Source organism: Ixodes scapularis, unplaced genomic scaffold (genome assembly GCF_016920785.2).
Source record: "Ixodes scapularis isolate PalLabHiFi unplaced genomic scaffold, ASM1692078v2 PGA_scaffold10__122_contigs__length_95168666, whole genome shotgun sequence".
In the NCBI taxonomy this organism is placed as follows: Eukaryota; Metazoa; Arthropoda; class Arachnida; order Ixodida; family Ixodidae; genus Ixodes; species Ixodes scapularis.
The window spans coordinates 93,670,912-93,691,418 of record NW_024609836.1 but is presented as its reverse complement, the minus strand read 5'-3'; the positions used below and the strand labels follow the sequence as shown (position 1 = coordinate 93,691,418).

The 20,507-nt window shown below is 49.7% G+C and overlaps 1 protein-coding gene across 1 annotated transcript; it reads left to right on the top strand.

Annotated features, from left to right (window-relative positions):
- Positions 1 to 511: 511 nt before the first annotated feature.
- Positions 512 to 20,270, top strand: LOC8042922 (protein CBFA2T3). The gene is made up of 9 exons (XM_029979213.4): positions 512 to 685; positions 2,315 to 2,724; positions 4,695 to 4,784; positions 7,860 to 8,077; positions 8,444 to 8,700; positions 10,331 to 10,395; positions 10,815 to 11,046; positions 13,089 to 13,279; positions 14,780 to 20,270. Exons 1-9 carry the CDS (start codon positions 613 to 615, stop codon positions 15,014 to 15,016), a joined length of 1,773 nt encoding a protein of 590 aa, XP_029835073.2. The 5' UTR covers positions 512 to 612; the 3' UTR covers positions 15,017 to 20,270.
- The last annotated feature ends 237 nt before the right edge of the window (positions 20,271 to 20,507 follow it).

Below are 20,507 nucleotides of genomic sequence, written 5' to 3'. Positions count from 1 at the left end.
GTGTTTCGGCGACTCGCCGCAGCGGGGCGCCAGTCACGTAGCTCTCCTCTCATCCGTTGTCTGCCGCTCCACCTTTTCCATTTCGGCGGCCTCTTCTCGTGGCGATCTGCCAGGCTTTATCAGTATATAAAAGACTATGGTCATTCAAAAGACGGTCTGCAGACAGTGTCTGAGGCCTTCCTGTATGACATTTGTCATGCAAAAACTGTCCGCAGAGATGCTTGAAGCGTGTGTGAAGGAAACACGCTTAGACCATGTTCGAGGCTTGTCCGAAGATGATTTTATCTTCATGTGTCTGCAACCAACACCGTGTTTTTTGTATGACGTAGCAGTGCGGCTGTTGTTGTTCCAGTACGCCGTGATTTCAGCATATATACACTTGTACATTTCCAGCAGTGTATGTCGCCGTGTGCAGTAAAGGCGATCATCGTGGTATTGCTTTTTTTCTGCGGCCGGACGGTGTGACTGACGTGCTCTTGCCCCTTTGCCTCTTCCCCCCATTCAGACCTGGACTGCGAAACGACGACGGCGAAATCAGCGACTCCTGGCAGCGGTTCCGGAGGAAACAGGGCGGCGCCGCCGCCATCTTGCCGAGCGCTCCAGGGTGCTGAGATGGCGGACTCCCCGCTGGCGGACATCAAGCCCGGCAGCCCGACGCAGCTGCAGAAGGTCTCGTCCATGCAAGGTGTGTACGCCGCCGTCCCGCGCGATGCACGCGGGCTCCGTCGGGAACAGGACGCTTCCGTGGAGATGCATCCTGTACACCCACACGCGACCCTGGCGTCGCACCGTTGTGGTGGCGCAGTTGTCGGAGCGGCGGATGGGCGGATCTTGTTCCTGCGCATGCGCAGTGCCCGAACCTAATGCGGGAAAACGCGGGCTTGTCCGTTAACAGAGTGTTAGCCTACACGTCCCTCATGGTTAAACTGGAGAGCGCGAAACGGAAGCTGACCTAGGATCAGAACGGCACCAGGTGGCTATACGGAAGGAAATTGAGGGAGAGGAGGAGATGAGAGCGTGGCGGTGACGTCAGAGTAGCGAGCTCTAATTGAAAGGGATAGTGGGTAGACCCAAACCCTAGCTGCCTTTCTCTTTCTACCCAGCGTCTCCCTCCACTCAGAACGACTAAAAGCGTCGGCTTCTCACCTCATCCAGTCTTATGTGGAACGCAAGTTGGTCTGTTTCTTGCATAGGGGTTGCGATGATGTTAGACCGGCGAGCTCTTATTGGCTGATTGAAAACAAAAAAGTGGGTAGACTTTAAGGCATCTATCATTGAGGTTTACCCACAATCCTTCCGATCAAAAACAATCAGAGCTCCGCGTCGTTCTGACGTTACTGCGACTCCTGCGCAAGAAGGAGACGACTTGCTAGGTGATATTCACCGGGCGCCATAGTTGACTGCAGCGTTCACAGCGCATACTCAAAATGATACCCTATTTATCTTCCAAGAAGACTTACAATCTTGCTGGTGCTGCAGGTCTCGGAAGAAAGTTATCAAGTTTCAGGTGAATATCGTTCTGCCCACGTTCTGTCAATAGCTAGTATCCCCTGGCAGCCATAGCAGAGCGCGAGCTCACGGTGAGCAACGTGCAACGGTGCCCATTGCACGTTGAAGAAGCTTTGTGGAGGCTCATTGTGAGCTGGCGCTCTGCAACAGCGTACTCGAGATATGGCCGCCAGTGAATACCAGATATTGGCAGAAAGATATCCACCTCATAACTTTCTTCCGATACTTTCAGCCATTGCAGCTTGATTTAGGTACACCGCACGCGCTCTTCACATAAGCTAAACTGACTCGAGGAAGGCCTTTGATTGATGCTCCTTAGATGGGTACATTGCGATGCAGGATCCACTTCTGTTCCTCTCAGAGCATACAGCTGTGACTTGGCCCCTCCTAGCCAACATGCCACAGATACGAAGTTTTGAATTTATTAAGTACGGACTCGCCTTCATCTCGTCGCCTGACGCCGCTCTCTGCGCGTGGACATCGACGGGAGCGCGATCACGTGGCCAAAAATGAACCTGTGATTGGTCCAACGAGGACGTAGTAAGTCCGTCGCGCTGTCATCTTAAGCCTCAGTTCGGCCTCAGTCGCACAACACTGCTCATACATCTTACATAAGAGATTGATTTCGTTAGAGACATCATCATAACAGCCTGCGGACGCACGCGTCAGGCATCTCCGAACTATGTTTACCCTGCTTCGAGCATTGCTGCAGACAGTCTTTGTATTGCCCTTTGTAAGAGGACCGTCATAACTGCGACAGCAGCTTACGGTGACTCCTCAACTTCTGTTCCTTTCCATTCCGCAGGGGGAAGCATGAACAGGACCACGCCTCCCTTGGGCGCCGTCGTGAACGCGACCACGGTGCCCTTGGCTCCGGGCGGCTGTCCCAGCAACCCACCGGGACTCGCCGTGGCGCGGTCCCTGTCGCCGCCGTCGGACTCTAACCCTGGCTCGTCGTGCACGGGGGTCTCGTCCAGCACCGCCAACAACGGGACCACGGCCAACGGACCCGTGCTGGCCGCCGCCGTGGCGTCTCCGGCCGGCACGTCCCCGCTGACGTCTTCCGCGGACGGCGCGCCGACGGCCGGGAGCCTCCTGCTGGGCGCCCGGCAGCTGAACAAGGTCAAGAGGTTCCTGACGACGCTGCAGCAGTTCGGCAGCGACGTTGCTCCCGACGTCGGGGAGAGGGTGCACGCCCTCATCCTGGGACTCGTGGTGAGCGTGCCCTCTCCCTCCCCCACGTCTCATCACTAGTGGATCGATGTAGAGCCGTCTATAGCTTGCGTTAGCACTGACGCCATGCGCAGGCCTTGTCTTCTAGATGGTATGCGCCGAGAAGCCGAGGGAGATGAGGAGACCATAGGGGGCGTCAGAACGCCAAGCCCTGGTACCATATGGTAGTCATGCCGATATTTTATTCTCAAAATTTAAGGTAACAAGTATTTTTGACTTATATACACAGACATTAATAAAGAAATATAAAGATAGTATTTATTATAATAACAAATCATTCCTTTCCTTAGCTTCGCTGGAAGAAAACTCTTCGTTTTATCATACGCGTAGTCCAGAGCACTGGAGAGTGCCGCATCCCAGAACCAATTACGGATTTCAAATGCTCCAGTATACTGTATCGTCTACCATTAATGAACTCATAAAAAACAATATTCACATAGAAAATATGTCAAATAACCAAATTAGACAATTGTATTTTAATAACAAATAATAATTTAAAAGTTCTGTGCTGTTCAGCATATCAAAAGCTGTATAATGTTCTGCATGTATTTCTTTTTTTTTTTTCCAAGTGCCGACTAATTTGCCGAAGTCTGTATGGGAGGCAGGGACTTGTCAAGCTACGCAATGTAGCTTTTTTCCCTGTCTCCTTCTCCGAACTGGAGTCAATGAAGTTGAATTGAATTGAATTGAATGATTAGTGGCCCGGGTAGACCTAAAGCTACTCGGAGCGCAAGTTCGTCTGCTTCTTCTGCAGGGGTTGTGGTGACGTCAGAATGCCGAGTTCTGATTGGCTCTGATTGCAGGATAGTGGATAGACCTCAAAGCCAGCTGCCTCGAGGTCTACCCACTATCCTTCAATCAGAGCCAATCAGAGCTCTCCATTCTGATGTCATCTCTCGTCTCCTCATCTCCCTCGGTTTTTGGGCGTTGCGAGGGGCACGGTGGCCGAGCGCAGTGTCCGACCATGCTTGGGTAGCAATCCAATTATAGATATTGAATTAGATTACTGTAATTATTGGAAGAGTAAATTCGTGGTCTGAATTCATTAGTTTCTTAATCAAATTAATTTAAATGTAATTTCATCCGTTCTGGCGTTAAACTTACCAAATTCGCCTCGTAGTTTCGTTTTAATGCTGAAGCGCGTTTCTGAGCGTCACCGAAAGGAAAGGAGGCGCAGCTGCGAGGCATCTGCGCGTTTCGGTTCTCTGCGCACGCATGAAGGCCTGACTATTTATTATAGCGCTTTTGACCTTGAAATTCTATACAAGGACAATAACTGTCTTTGCGATACGGCGATATCAGAAATCTCTATGGTACTCAGGGCTCGGCTCCACACCACTTCGTATCACATGATACGAAGTAGTAGTTTGAGTAATCAATTTGAAGAAACGAGGGCACAATACGCGACAAATGAAATACACCAGATAGTGAATCATCAGACTATAAGGCGATAAAGAAACAGATTGTCAGAAGCAATGCTGGGAAATATTGTCACTCAAACTGGAAGTAGTTCTTAGTTGCGTTACTTTCTACGTGTGATGAATGATTGTAATGCATTACGTTTCATGCAGAACATTGTAATTATACCTACTCCTGAAGCTTTGTAATTGCAGTTGTAATTCGAAAGTAAATTGCCCGACTACGCAACTTACCAAAAGCAACTGTGTACATGTAAAAAAACAAGAAGAAAAAGACGTATAGGAACAATTGCGGCTTTGAGCTTAAAAAACCCAAGGCTGAAACTCTGGCTTGGAATAGCGCAGGCGCAAAGATTTTGCAGTTTCAGTAATGCCCCTAATACGCACGGACACCTCTTTGTTTATGGAACAGTAAGTTGGAGTATGGTAAGTTGCGTGTAAAGCGTGGTAAAATATGCCAACTATAAGTTGGCGTATTTTGCCACTGCATTAAACGAAGCTTTCTTTTCTCGTCCGTTTCTCGGGTTGGAGCAGAGTTCCACCATCACCATCGAAGACTTCCACCAGAGCATCCAAGAGATCACCAATTACCCACTGAGGCCCTTCGTCGTGCCTTTCCTCAAGGTGCGTATGTACCCGGCATTTAAGAAACACACACACAAAAAAAGGTAGAGCTGGTGGCAAGGGTACGAAATCGACTGCAGTTCGCGGATGCTTGATTTGTACCAGGCACATACTTGAGTCCGTAGATCCCAAAACACTTCGTGTCCTGAGGTATACATTGTCAGATGTCCCTGGGAATATGTGGCGCACGCGGCGCACAGGGAACACCAGTCATTGACCTGCCTTCGAGAAGCTGAACCAATCCGAATTATGCTCCAGCGTCCAAATAGTATCGGTGGCAAAAGGGTCAAGAGGCCTTTATCTTTACCACGGATACAGTATCGCCATTCGGGCGCAATTCATTCGTTCTTATTTGCTGAGTATCAAAATAAGTGCCATGATTTGTACTTCGAGAGTTGAAGCTGTCGCGGTTAAGGAGAAAGAAATAGCTGTAGAAACGACTATTGTTGGTTGTCAATGAATTGCGATAGCATTCGTCATGTTTACCTCCTCCTTTTATTACGACGCCATGACCATGAAGTTCCTAGGTAAGAGCTTTTTACAAGGAGCGACATCTTTGAAGCGCCGATTACGTGTTGGTGCAGGCTTTAGGAAGCGAATGGCGGCGCACAGCAGAGGACTGAGCTGGATGACGCCATTTTGTTCCAGCGGGATGCGCCTTGTTATTTGTATCGGCTGTTGTTACTTGTAGAGGGACTTTACATAAACGACGTTAAGAACGACGTCTAGGATGACGTCCTAGAGGACGAGGATTTTGCTGACCAGAAAGGTCCACGAAATCGGGGTGGGGGCTAGCTAAAGTATGCAATCGCATTAAAAGTGCTTTGGAGGGAAACTCCCGTGAACGGAGAATTCGTCTAAACTTAATTTCACTTAATAGGGAGTTTTAGAGAACCGCACATTCAATACGGTACGATGGGCCTCTCCGGTACAAACTGCGCATGTGCGAGTATTCTGTGGCAGCGCATGCGCAGTGCGAGCCGGAGGGCCCATCGTGCCATATATCGGATGTTCAAAGGTGAAAGCCCTTTACAACTCCATGTAACACCGAATTAGAGCGCAGCTCTTGAGGAGGAGAAGGGGAAGGGTACCGAGGGGAGGGTATACCCCTTTTCCCTCCTCCTCACCTCCTTATCCTGCCTGCTACTCCTCCCTCCGAGTGGCGTCGGCGTAACCGTGAGGTCACGTGGCCTCACGGGGGTCGCGTGACGTCACGGGGGTCACGTGATTCACCCCGTGAGGTCACTCACCGGGGTGAGAGACCTCACGGGTCACGTGACGTCACCGGGGTCACGTGACCTCACGGTGACGCTGACGGCGACGCTGCTAAAGCCGATAACGGGCGCCTAAGAGCTGCGCTCTAAAACGGTTCACTAAAACTAATGTCTGACCGTAGCCGACGATCCGATCCGATGGAGCCAATCAAGCAGCACCAGAGATGCATCGTCGCAGCGTCAATCCTCCCTGCGCATGATTGACTAAACCAATGATAGGCTAAACCAGGGGTGGCCAGGCTGGCCTGGCCTAAGAGCCGCACACAAAACCACGGAACTTCTAAGAGCCGCGGGGGGGGGGGGGGGGGGGAGGGGGGGGGGGAAACGTAGCTTTTGTTCAGAGTCTGACTGTACGTATGGGGGCACAAGACTGTACGACTGTACGTATGGGAGTACAAGGCTGCCAAAGTGCAAGCTGCAGTGTGCTTTATTCTGAAATCCTTTCTTTTTTTTTTTCCTGGGGAAACGGGGAAAGGGGCGAAAGGGAGGGGGGGGGGGGGGTGTCCCCTTACGAGGGACCCGCGAGCCGCACTTGAACCACCAAAGAGCCGCATGCGGCTCGCGAGCCGCGGTTTGGCCACCCCTGGGCTAAACCAATCATACGTGATTGACTAAACCAATCACGCACAGTGAATGCGCCTTTGTCTGCGCGTGACTGCTTGGGCCGGTGAGAACGAAGTCACGAGGAAAACGAGCGCCGTGACGGTGCACTTTTGGCGCTGTTTTGTTGTCTCCATCGGACCGTAGCTACAGTCGGACTTGCAGTCGGAGTGGGGTATAGCGAACACTTGTTGCGTACCATGTGACCTGACGTCAATTCACGTGACGCCAGTCGCCTAGTCGCTCGCGACGTCATATAAGCCGTTAAATTTAGCGGTCATTAACCTGACATCGGACGCTCAACGTCCCGCTCAGCTTGGAGGGACTTGTGGTCCCGTGGTCTGTGCTGCGTCCATGACGATACGTCTCTTCAAATCCACATTAAAAAATAGAGCCCTTCCACTTCACGTGAAGATGGAGGACCAGCGAGGCTGTTATCTTTACGTCGTCTAGGACGATGCCTAGAGGACGACATCTAGGACGACCTCAAGGATGACTTCCAGGATGACCTCAAAGACGACGTCTAGGACGACCTCAAGGACGACCTCGAGGACGATGGCTAGGACGACTTCTAGGGCGACCTTAAGGACAACTTCTAGGACGACCTCGAGAACGACGTCTAAGACGACCTCGAGGACGTCTAGGGCGACCTCGAAGACAACCTCTCGGACGACCTCGAGGAGGACCTCGAGGACGATACCTAGAGATGATAACAAGGGATCAGGAACTCACTATCTAATAACGCCAAGGAAAGCTGACTCATGCTGGTTGCCCCCTCTTTTTGTTCTTATGTATTCATACTTGACCCCTCTTTTTGTTTTTATTATTTCATACTTGCCGGGAGTTTCCTTTCGACAAGTGAGGACGCCTTTTTTTCCCCAGACCCTAGCGTATAGCAGCTTCGCTGTAAAAATTACGTTTTTACTTGTGCTTGTAAAAAGAACTTCGAGCCCCACCCCTGCCCGTTTCGATCTGGATGAGCATCGTACCCGCGTGCGGTTGTGTATCACTACTGCGTGAACACGTTAAAGACCCCAGGTTAGCAGTCGTACTGTACTGGCCAAATTGCTCATCTACAGTGTAACCCTGCGTCGCCCCATCCTGGCACACCGACCTTACGCTGTATAAAACACTAAAACGTCCAATTTGACTGATTTTGAAGAACGGATTGGAACCATAGTGCTTCGGTGTTTCTTCGCAGTCGCATTTGCCCCTGCTCCAGACGGAAGTGCTGCACTACGCCCGGGCGGCCAAGCAGACGCCCTCGCAGTACCTGCGTCAGCACGAGCAGCAACTCCTCCTGCTACTCGACCCGGTGCCCGGGGCATCGGAGCCGCCGCCTTTCGGGGACATCTTCTTCCAGCCGGAAGCTGCGCACAGGGACCTCAAGAGGAGGACCAGCAGCGCCAATCTGGACAGGTGAATGCGCCTCGTCGTTGACCGGGACGTGTTTCTGACGATCCTTGCAGAGTTTTGTTTACGCGAAGAACACTAAAGCCGCGGTTACGCCGCTGATACGTCATACGAAAGACAGCGTGCAGATAGTATGTGAGGCATGTTTCCTCCTTGTACGACAGTCCTCCCGTATTGCTGATACAAAAATTGTCCGCGGTCATGTTCGATGCATACAGATGTGTGAAGCGAACATGCATTGAGAATGCTTGAGGTGTGTCCGCATATAACTCTGCGTTCCTGCCTGCAGCCAACACCCCATATTTTGTGTAATACACGATCAGGGCGACTGTAGCTTCACTGCCTTCAATGTGGTATTTCAATGCTGCGCAGGCGGCCCAAGGAGAATGGCCACTGCAGCAGCGGCTCGTCGTCGACCGGCGTCCTTGCCGACACGGATATCGCGCCTCCGTCGGCCAAGCGTCCAGGACTGTCCAGTCCCACCACCAGGCTGAGTCCGGCGGCCACAGCGGCCCACACCTTCCGGTTCGACGACGTTCCCGCGGTCCCGTTGTTTCGAGACCGGTTCGACCGGTTCGACCGCTTCGACAGGGATTCGTCGGACCGGTTCTACAGGCCCTCGTGCTACGGTTAGTATAGACCGCGAAAGCTGACTTCCAGTTGACCCTTTCGAGGGTGCCTTCGTATACAAACATCATGTCCATTTTACCGCCCGATAGCGTTTTTGTAGCGTGAGCTACACTGGGCCGAGGTTGAGCAGTTTCGCATGGCTCACATAACGAGCCGTGCTCCGTGCTGCGCATGTGCCAGGAGCAGTGACGTCACAAGGCCCACAGCTGGCGCGCCGGAGCCGCCGGGCACTCCGCCGCCGCCGCGCGCGCCTCGCCGGTTTGCGCGTTTCAGAGGAGTGACGTCATAGCCGCGGCAGGCGCACTGGCGCCGCCGCGTGCCCAGCTGTGCGCCTCCGTTGCGCAGTAGCCAAGTCTGACGCTGCACCGGAGCCGCTTGATAGCGCCTCTCATTTTGTGCGCATAAGCTCATGCTACGTATATCCTCGCATAGCCGAGCTAAGCCACCGCAATTTTTGTTTTCATATATGTGTTTTTAAAGCGCACAAACTCCGAGTTTGTAGCTCCGGCTAGTGAGGCAATCCCAAAACTTTTATTTATATGTGTGCTTCGGGGCGCATTGGTGGCAGTCGTTGGTTGCAACGAGGGATGTCTCTACCCTCGGACGGACGGACACTGATAGTCCGTAAAGCCGGTGTCACACTGCTCGTTCCTCATACAAAAGACATTTGCTGCGTTCGATTTACCGAAACCGGTGCAAAAAAGTTTAGGGCAGTCTACTTCCGGTATGCGTATTCAGATGCTAACGGAAGTTCACTGCCCTACACTTTTCTGCACCGGTGCAGGGAGTGCAGGTAATTCGAACGCAGCTAGTGTGTTAGCGGACGACACGATGAATGACAAGTACCTGCGGGCAGTCGTCAAGCATGTTCGAAACTTGCTTGCTTCGAACATGTCTGAAGACAGTTTTTGTGTGACAACTGTGACAGGGCTAATCACACAAGGAAGAAGCACGCCTCAGACAGACTGTCGCTTGCATCACGTATTACAGTGTGACCGTGGATTTACCCTTTGGAAAACTGAGGGCTGCCAATTTCTCGCAAGGCGCAGTCACGAAAATTCCTACACGCTTCCAATATGACTTCCGAGATGCCCTACTTCGGTGTTAAAAATGATGGAAATGGAAGCACCGCGATTCTAAGGGATGCTTCACACTCGACCTTTAAATTTAAACTGGCAATCGTGTTTTTTTTTTTGTTTTTTTTTTACAAATACATTTTTTGTTTAGTCCTTTCCATGCTGACATTCAGTGGGTTTAGCCCTGGGCAGGACGGTAGACTGGCTTAAAAGTAAAAGGTTCATCGAATCTCGTGGAACAGTAAAAAGGAAGGAGGTCATCTTTCTTAAATTATGTCTTGTTCTATAGAAAGAACTCGGAAACGTCCTTATGCTAAGTTTAAAAGAAGCCCAAGTTGCAAGTCTAAGTTACGAAATACGCAGAAAATGACAGTGGACGAACATAAATACCCTCTCGGAATATATGGCCTTGGACGGTGCGCTGCCCAAATAAACTTTTGGCAGGGCCCAGTTTTCTTTTTTAGGCTGACCGTTCCAAATAGAACTGATGCGAGCGCCGTTTCAAAGGCATCGAAGGCAACCCAACAGCCTTACTCCCGCCTTTCATGTGCAGGGATGCTCCACAGAGACTACCCGGAGGACAGGGACATGGAGGACGAGTGGAAGAACATAAACACAGTGAGTGTGCGAAGATCTTTTCTTGTTCTTGCTGCCGATAGCGCGAGTTACATCGTGCGAAATGAGAAGTCAGAAGGTTTACGTCAAACAAGAAGCCCTAACCCATTGTTTGATGTCAGCAAATTGGGGTCTTGCAATTTTTATGTCACATAAAATAGAAGCAAGAGCCGTTTTTTTAAGAACGGCTCGAAGATGTGTTTGTGTGGCTCTGCTCGCTTCTGTATGCATACTCCAGAATGGCAGTAAGACGTGCTTTTGTGGCTTGGTTGGCTTCTGGAGGCATACTCCAGAATGGCAGTAAGACATGCTTGTGTGGCTTGGCTCGCTTCTGGATGCATACACCAGAATAGCAGACAGATGTGTCTGTGTGATTTGGTTCGCTTCTGGAGCTCCACTTGAGCCTCTTCCCTGTTGCGCAGATGCTCAACTGTATCCTGGGCATGGTGGAGAAGACCAAACGCGCCCTAGCCATCCTGCAGCACCGCAGCCAGGCCGAGAGGCACGAGTTCCCGTCCCCCGTGTGGCCCGGCAGCGGGCGCCGGCACATGGACGACCTGGACCTCAAGAAGAGAGACCTGATGACGTCGCACCACCACTACAAGACCGCCTCCGCCGAGATGGACAGGGTCTCCGAAGTGCGCCGCAGGGCAGGTGCGACTCCTTCGTTGAGCAATCGGAGCATACGCGGCCCTGCCGTCGTGTGCTTCACTTTGAAAGGGCTAAGCTAAAATAGGACAGAGACGAGCAGGAGTGGACAAGACAAACTCTTGTCCTGTCTAAAGAAGGTCTTGTCCTGCCAAAAAAAAAAAAAGGAAAAGAATCAGCTCTTGTCCTGAGCAGAAGTGGTTCTGTTCACAGACGAGGACTTGCTTTGTCCAGAAGTGGGCAAGCTCTTTTTCTACTCAGACAAGCACTTGCCCTGTCCAGGTAAGCTCTTGTCTTGTCCAGGCAAGCTCCTGTCCTGTCCAGACAAGCAGCTCTTGTTCGGCTCGCTTCGTCTACTCGTCCTTGTCTGTTGCGCTATTAGCGTTTCACTATAATTAACCCAACTAATCCACGGTTTATTTTGGTACAGCTGCTTTGGGAGGTTTCATGTGGACGCGCGAACTGCCGAATTACCATTTTTACATGTCTGCAAGCCCGCTTGTAAGAACCGCTTTAAAGTGTTTCAGGAGCGATAACGGACAGTCATCATCATCATCATCATTCTTAACAGATGGGGTGATCATGATGATGCTTAACATAATTTCTGTATGAATTCGCACTTGCGTCTTTGCGAAATATCTCGCCGCGTGAAATGACTCTAACGGCCATACGTGAACCATGGAGGCTGTTCGCCCTGTCGTGGTGCTTCACCTTCCGCAGCTGTGCGTAGTAGTGCTGCCGAATCCAGTCTCGCTGGTCAGGTAGGCGCGTCGCGCACCGCTTATAAAATTGCAATCGACCAGATGCGCACATTCAAAGGCATAGTTTTCTAAGACTTCTTCATTAATACTGACTACATGGAAATCAAGATGTCACCTCAAATAACAATCTGCGTCGGTCTCGCTTGCTTTCATTTTTTTTTTTTTTTTTTTTTTTTTTGCGAAAAACAAAATGCGAAGGGCAATTGTGTTTAATGGTTCGAGAAGCCCCAGACGGCGCTACATTCGTCGTCTGCGATCGCCGTTTTTTTTTAAAAACGACCGCGCGCGTTTTATGTGCCCAATAAACTGCACAACAAATTATTGCGTGCTAATTGTTCCATTCCTCCCCACTCTCCCCTAGTGATAAAAAATCACTATTTTCTAGTTACAATAATTTAAATCAATTTTATTTTATTTCTTTAATTAAAAACAATGATTTTTTTTTTTACTTCGAGTAAAGTGTGCCGCGTAACCACGGTATGAGGGTAACGATAATGACGACATCGATGGATGAATGGACGCTAACGGCTGTACCCGTTATAACGCGCGCTGGGTCGCGCCAAAAAGCCTTAAAAGCATCGTCGGTTACCCGACGCTTATTCTGCATTTGCGAGAAACGCTTTTCCGCTCTCTAGAAACGTTACAACGGTTCGCGACAGACAAGTACGACATCGTTTGAGCGTTCGGACGCCGCACTTGAGGCTCGGGAAGCCGCATTTTCGAATCGTAACTGTCGCCAATTGCGTTTCCTCCTCCACACCGTAGTCGGTGACGGGTTAAGAATCTAAAATAAGACAGTCTTTGTATGCCCTACATGGCCGTCATACAGGGACTGCCTCAGACAGTGCCTGCGAACACTGTCTGGGGCACTCCCTGTATGACGGTGTTGCGGAGTGGAGCGGTGCGGAACGGAACGGAAAGGAAGGGAACGGAACGAAACGGAGCGGAGCGGAGCAGAGCGGAGCGAAGCGGAACGGAACGGAACGAAGCGGAGCGGGAACCAGAATCAAACACCTGATCGCGTTCCTTTTTTAGCTTTCCCAGGATCGTGTCCTCCGCAAGGAAATGAAGACACCGAACTCGGGACATCTACCGCCATCTATGAGCGACGGCGGCAAGCCAGGTACCTGGTTGCCGCCGTCGCTCATAGATGGCGGCAGCCTTTCCAGTCTGGCTTCCCGACTTGCGGCCCTCCATTACTTTCCATTGTACAGCTCAGCTGGTCTTCCTTCTTCACCAGAGTGGAAAGGCTGAAAGTTTTTTTGTTTGTTTTTTCGGTCCTTTTAGAGGAAGCGGTTCACGAGGTGAAGCGCCAGGCCGTGGCCGAGCTGCAGAAGGCCGTGTCCGCGGCCGAGTCCAAGGCCAGCGAGCTGGTGGCCGCCGAGCGGACAAAGATGGAGAGGCTCATCGGCGAGGCTCGGAGGCAGGCCGCCGAGGAGGCCCTTGCCGCCGTCAACCACCAGGAGGACTCCACCGAGGTGAGACCGCCACCGGGGCTTTGCTAGCCATTAGAGGCCTCGTACAGGTGATAAACGTGTATGAACAGAAAATTTATTTAGATCTATATCTAACCCGAATATAAGAGACCCAGTTTATTGAACTTGCTGCGTAGACACGCGGTTAGTGCCGCTCATTAGAACGAACTATGGTAGACAGATGCTGAGATCTGCAGTACCTCCTTCTTTTTCAAATAGTTTTACCAAACTGAATACAGAAATACTGCGCGAGACTAATAAAACTGTGCGTTCATTATTTGTTACCATGCTGTTGCTGTTGTGAATAACGAACACCTGGATTTATTGTTTTTTTCTTCCTTAACACATATATCTTACTTTATATTTTTGTGGGCATTTGTACGTTTATGCTGCTTCCCTGCTGCTGTGGTGCAGGCAAAGGCTTGTCAAGCAACACCCGGGTTTGTTTTTTATTCTGCCTCCTCTCTCCGAGAAAACAAAATAAATTATTTGAATTCGAATTTTGAAAAGCCTGCCATATTCCCATTTGTTCTAGACGCATCGATACCATGGCCCATGGGGCATATGGCGGTAATCTGGGCCTGTCGGGGCGTCGGCTGTTCTGAGAGGCCCAGATTGGTAATAATACTTTAAGAATAATTTAAAAAAAAAACAGCAAAATATCATTTGCGTGATTGGTACCCAATATTTTTTTTTTTAACTTCGCAAATAGAAAAGCTAGTGTAAAAAAAGAAACACTAAATTTGACAGGCAAATCCACAGCTCCAGAGCGTCAAAGCAAACGCGCCTAGCCCGTCGTCTGCTTTCTTTCTTCGCTTTTCTGACACTCTCTTTCATGCTTTTTCTTTCGAGACCACCGATGTTAGTGCTTAGGATTTGTCGCGCCGCCCCATTCTCGTCGTAAAATGAAGCGGAGTATGGCGTCTCGTTTATTATTAATAATCTTAATAATAATAATAATAATTTGCGCGAGAGCACGTGACAATAAACCGCAAGATGAAGCCACACAATCGCACCAGCATCTTTGACGGCGTTGTACACTAAGTATAAAAGTTGATGAGATGAAGCGCGGAGCGTCCGGCCTCGACAAGACTCCTGGGGACAAAATCTACTTGCAGCTGGCAACCTCTCGGGCAGCTGTCATTTTCGAAACGCATAAAGTGGGGCTCTCTGGTTTCGAGCGGAGTTTCGAACCCGATTTCGAACCCGAGGTCTCATCCAAACACTTGTCCCATCTGTTTCCTGGCATGCATTCGGTCAAGCATAGCTTTTGGCCTTAGGAGAATGCCACACCCCCCAGAATTAGACAAAAGGCAAACGCCTTTCTCCCCCAGACGTCATCATCACTATCGGGTTAGCGCAGCGCCAACGAGCGCAACGCTTCGGCGTGTTTGCCGCTCAAGGCGGGTCGGAGGTCCACTAACGATGACGTCATTCCTGGTGCCGACTGCGCGTGGGTGTGACCTCTCCTTTCCCGCTTCTGTCCCCACTGTTCCGAAGCAGCACTGCTGGAACTGCGGGCGCAAGGCGAGCGAGACGTGCAGCGGCTGCAACGTGGCGCGCTACTGCGGCGCCTTCTGCCAGCACAAGGACTGGGAGAACCACCACCGGGTGTGCGGGCAGCAGCCCTCGTCCAGCCCCAGCAGCAGCTCCTGCGTGCTGGCCGCGGGCAAGCGCAGTCCGTCGCCGCCCTCCGCCGCCAGGAGGGCCGAGGCCAAGGCGGACGTCGCCAGGCACTAGGCACGGGCCGCTCTAAGGACGTCCCCCCACCCCACGCAGCTCGTACATTGCGCAGAAGACGTTCCCTGCAGACACCATGAGTTCTGCGGACACGCGTCAAGCATGTTTGTTTCATGTGTGCTTCGAACATGTTTGCGGAGAGTTCTTGCGCGACGAACGAGACAGTCGTACGAAGAAGACCTCAGACGGTGTCTCTGTTTTGTAGGACGTATTTGCAGCGTGGCCGCGTGTTAAGGGGGAAATCTTCCCGAAGGGTCTTTGGACTGTCCGTATTCATACCCATTTCGCGTTCATCTAGAAAACATCGTGCTGACAAGGACCGGGGAGCACGGAGCGTGTGTAACGGAAACCACGTGACGTCACGGCGCGCGTGACCTTATAATTGCACGTGACGCCAAGACGTCGCGTGGTGTCAGGATGTAAGGTGATGTCCCTATGAGCAATGGTCCCTATGGACCCCATGCGTAAAATGTAACTCTGGAATCTGACACTGGAGCCTAACGATATTTTTTTTCCGTAGAACTGAGACATGCATAAAGGCCCGTTCACACACTTGCAACCGAGTAAGACAGAGAAAGACCGGTCCTAAGATGTTGCAGGAGGCTTAAAAACCGGTCTGGCCTCTGCCGGTCTTACTCGCCCAGTGGTGTGCCCTATAACCATCAAACAAGCTAATTCTACTGCATCTGCAATCGGTGTTTTTTTTGCTTTTTAATGGCCTACCATTGGTTTACTTGGTTTTCCAAGTATCTTGTCGTTTTGCACATTGAAGCGTCAGAAACGACTGGTACCGGATGACCCGGCTTGTTGCGTGTACATAGTAATTTCTTTATTGATAAAACTTACTCAATAACTCCGGAAGAAGCATCCCTTTGGACAACCCTTAGGAGACAATCCGAAGGACTTTTATCACCATCATTGAAGGAGTTTCGTTACACACCATAGAATCTTAGAGCTCCCACGCTTACTGGCTCTTGTCAAATGTGTTCCTTAATGACGCAATTGGCTAATCCCTTCCTACGAAACCCTTAGATGAGAATTCACAGAAAAAAAATTGCTTTCAAATATACGGACAACCAAAGAAACCTTTTTGGGGAGGATTTTTCTTAGAGTATCGCGACGCCCGAAGGAGGCCCGAGACAAAATCTTCGGGCGAACTAGTCCTGCCATTCTGGTGCACTCTTAGCCTCCTCTTTATGACGTTGCAGACTCGCTTGTGTTCTTTTCTTTCGTGTTTTTTTTTTAATGTTTCATCGTCATGTTTGTTAGTGTCGCCTCATCCGGATGAACTGTCTCAAGACAAGCGAAGGGGAGCAACAAACCAAAGTAGACATACGTCTTTGTCATATGACAATCGGAGTGACTAGTCTCAGAGCATGGTTGTGCACCAATACAACCCAGAAAACAAAGCATGCGCCACCCCCCTCTCCCAAACGCCATCTCTAGTGAATCCACACAGTGCCTAACCTGTGTCTGTACCGCCGCCATCGCACCTTGCAGCGTTTCAAAACGAGCGCAGGCATCAATGCGGAACGCAAGTTCGTCTGCTTCTTGCGCAAGTAGTTCCGGTGACATCAGAATGGCGAGTTCTGATTGGCTCTGATTAGAAGGATAGAGGGTAGAACCTCAAGGCAGCTAGCACTGAGGTCTACCCATTATCCTTCCAATCAGAGCCAATCAGAGCTTGGCGTTTTGACGTTACCGCAACCCCTGCGCAAAAAGCAGACATTGGCGTTTTGACGTCAAGCCCGTGTGCTCGAAGCAGACAACTTTGCGCTCCTCATACAGACGCTCTCGCCGAGCTTCAGTGTGTGTGCCGCTTGGTTGGGGATCCACTCATGATGACGTCATGCGCAGACTTTGTCTTCTAAGTGGTATTGGCTGGAGCAAAAGTGCGAAGAAGGGACGCTCGAGTCCACAGGATCCCGCCGGAGACGCCATGAGGAAGACCTTCCACCACGGAAACCGTGGTTGGGCTTTTTTTCTCCCTACTTTGACGTCGAATCTCTGAACAGATCGTGACACAAAGAGTCCAATCTCATATAAAGCAAAAGCCAAAGTTACGAATTTCGCCGGTTCGACGAAAGAACGGCTTTTATGCGGTCAACGCGGTGAAGGACAGTGGGTAGACCATTACGCATTGTCGACCATGTCCCCTCGAGTTCACCAAAGGCACGTTTCATGTGTGCGTGTGTCTGTGCTAAGTTCTGGTGGAACAACTTTTATTTTTTCTTTTGTTGTTGCTTTGTTCCGCAGAGTGAGAGGCCATCGTCAGCTCAACTTTCCAAAGTTTTACTAGTGTCTTGTGACTTTTTTTTTTCCCCTTCCGAACGGGTCTTTTCCCTTCAGGTTAACGAAAAGAGACGCGGTGCATCTAGTCCCGAACAGCACTTAGAACCAAAGCAGACCAGTGTGTAAAGAACACACTTGTGAGAACGTTGATGTCTACGACTATAAACTAGTGTAAGTGCGGTTTCATCGACTGAACGCGTCTGGTCAGCAAAGGCTGTGCTTCAGCAGCTCCCTAGCAGCAGACAAAGAATTAAGCGTGGCACATGGCGCGTGTACCCAGATATCTGTACGCATCGTGGAACCCCAGTTGGATAACCAGACATACAATAGACATATTAAATTTTTGAAAAAAAAAATGAAGAAGGAAGAGAATTACGACCTGCAAATGAATACACCGAGGTCATACTGATAGACATTCCTCTCTCAATCCCTTCTCTTTCTCAACTTGGCTCCAGGAGAGTTGCGATATGAAAGTCGGCCTAGAGCCACTAAAAAAGCTACGGTTAAGGTGTCAGCGCTCCATTCCGCGATTCTTCCTTGGGCGCCGCCATTTTGATGCTTGGTGCGCAGTGTTTTAACATTTCTCGAATACGGAACAGCGTTTCGTGTGAGTTTAGAGAAAGCTTTGGATAACTGGCAACACTGATTTTAAGTGCGAAGTTGGTTAAAGGGGTACTCCGGCATTTTGTTTATAGTCTTCGATTTACCTAAACACACCAACAAACATCACTAATATAGTGACCCAAATATTTTCCCTAGAAGTTATTGAATTTCCAATTTTAGTCTTCAACCCTTTTTTTGTGTGTCTTTTTTTTTAGGTAAAAGTTTCTACAATCAACAGTGAAAAATTGACGTCAGCGGAAGTCAGGGGTTCACTATTTGGACGTAGACTTTGTTCCCAACTGATCATAAGCAGTTTCATGGTGTCCAATGAAAGTTTTGGAAGCTCACATCAGCACCCGCAGAGCAGCGCGAAACAAATGTTCGGCATAGTCCATTTTTTGACTGCCCACTCGACCTGCGAGCCTGCCATCCCCTGAAGCACGGCACTGAAAATCGCGGGTATATTTGAATGTTGGTTTTGGCATCCCTTTCACTTGCCGATTTCATAATAACTATTCTGGATTTCGCGATATAAATAGCATACCGGAAAGGGTGAAGGCCGGTGATTCCGAGAATATAGTTATTTGGGGTAGCTCAAGAACAGACCGCCTGGTGATAGTTACAAAAAAGGGCGAGGAGAGGAATCATACTTTTGGTTTGTAGGCTAGGTGGCGCAAGTTAGCGCCCGTTATGAAGAGTGTGCAGCCGTTAGCGTCCATCCATCTGGTGGCTGAAGTGTCTTTACTCTAATCCGTAGCTTACTTGGTGTCTCTAGTTCCAACAGGAGAACGGCATTTGCAGTAGGCTTCCGGCGCGTTCGGACGTTTCCTTTGTTACCGGTCCGGTTTCTTTTCTGACCTTCGATTTGCTGTCTGTTCTGAGCAGGCCTTCAGCGTTTCACGTCCATAAAAAAAAAGATAGTTAAGCATACAGCTCTAATCCCGTGGTTTGAACACTCGCCAAGGTTCTTCTGTTGCTTTGTTCGGGCCAGGGCCCTGCACGCTCGCTCGTTCTGTTCGTCCAGCTAGTCTGAAGGTTTGGGTCCGGTGCTGCTAGTCAAGAAAGGAAACGGCGCTGTCATGTCTCCAGCCGCGACGACAAAACGGCAGATAATGAATGTCTACGCAGATCTATGTAGAATGTATAATATAAACTATGTATATAACCTGTCTTCCTAGTGAAAGCCCGCTGCGTTGTTCGTATTATAGGTGGTGAGACTTACCCCCGAGGATCGACGAATCTCCTTTTTCTTCGTTTGTGGATGGTATATGTTATTCGAGTTCCAGGAAGCCGATTCCCGATGTATTTGAAAGATGTTACAGTAGTAAAATTACACTGCGTGGGCTGGACAGCGCAGAGATTGTGACACTACATCAGGTTGCTTTGTAAGAAATCTGCGCGGTCTTCTCGAACCTCCCAAGGTGGTAGACAACCATGGACCTCGAATATTCTACATGGACCACGCCGTCCATCTGTAGGACGAAGCAGAAGCTCGGTGATAGAAGTGTTGGCGCAGCTAGTCATTGTTGTTTTGCTTTGTTCTTTCGAATAAGGCGATAACATCTGCGCGCGCGCCGTCTGCGTTTTTTTGCATGATACCCGTTTGGTGCATTGACCGACCGATGACTGCTGTTTCGTGAAAGTCATTTTTTTGTTTCTTATTTTCATCAGAAAACTAAAGTAGAATACGGGCAGACGAACGGCTCTCATCGAACACTCAAGTAGAAAACAAAAATTATTACAAAGTGGATCCTTTTCAAAATTCGAGTCGGCCATTGTTTGGGGACGTAGCCCGAGTGTGTGTTGGACACTCTGATCCAATCACACACTTCTTGCCCAAGAAATGGCGTCTGAAAATGTTGCTTCATGGGGTCTTGAAAAGGGTCTATTATCAAACCTTGTGCTGCGTAAGAAGAAGAAAAGTGAGTAGAATAAATTATTACGAATCACGAAGGAAGAGTCATAAATTCGTCAGAAACATACGCCCGACCCGCGAAACATCGAATGGTCAGGAGCCTTAGAATAATTGATGTTGTCCATCTTTCAACTCCTCGGTTGAGTTGGAAGCTGCAAGTGGATAATGGGACGTTGTCTCTTTACCGCTTTCTGGGAAAAAAATAAACAAATAAAAGGTTCGAAACACTGTATTCGGAAGAAATGTGGGAGTTAATCGTGAACGGGAATAAACGGTCGGTGCTGTTCCTCTTGTTCTGGCGTTTAGTGGCGCCACTGTGTCTCGCCGTCGACGGTGGAAAGACGAATGTGTTCTGTACATTTGTGTGCGTTTTTTGTAAAGTACAGAGTAGAAGATGCTTTTCCATCGACATGAGAAAAAATAAAAAAATTCTTTTTTCCACTAGTCAAACTGTGCTGTTTTTTGACGTGGCGTATTCCTGGTCGATGTGCCTTTTCCCCCAGCAGGATTAGTTGGGGGCTGGGATGAATGTATTTAGAATGGGATTTTACTAATAGCATATCGTTTAGTGGGCCAAAAAAAAGGAAGTAGACAGTCGAAGACATGGTTTTCGGTACGAAAGTTTGAAGACATAGCGGACTATGTCGTACCTTCCTTGCTTCGAAGGCTCTTCGTTTTTTC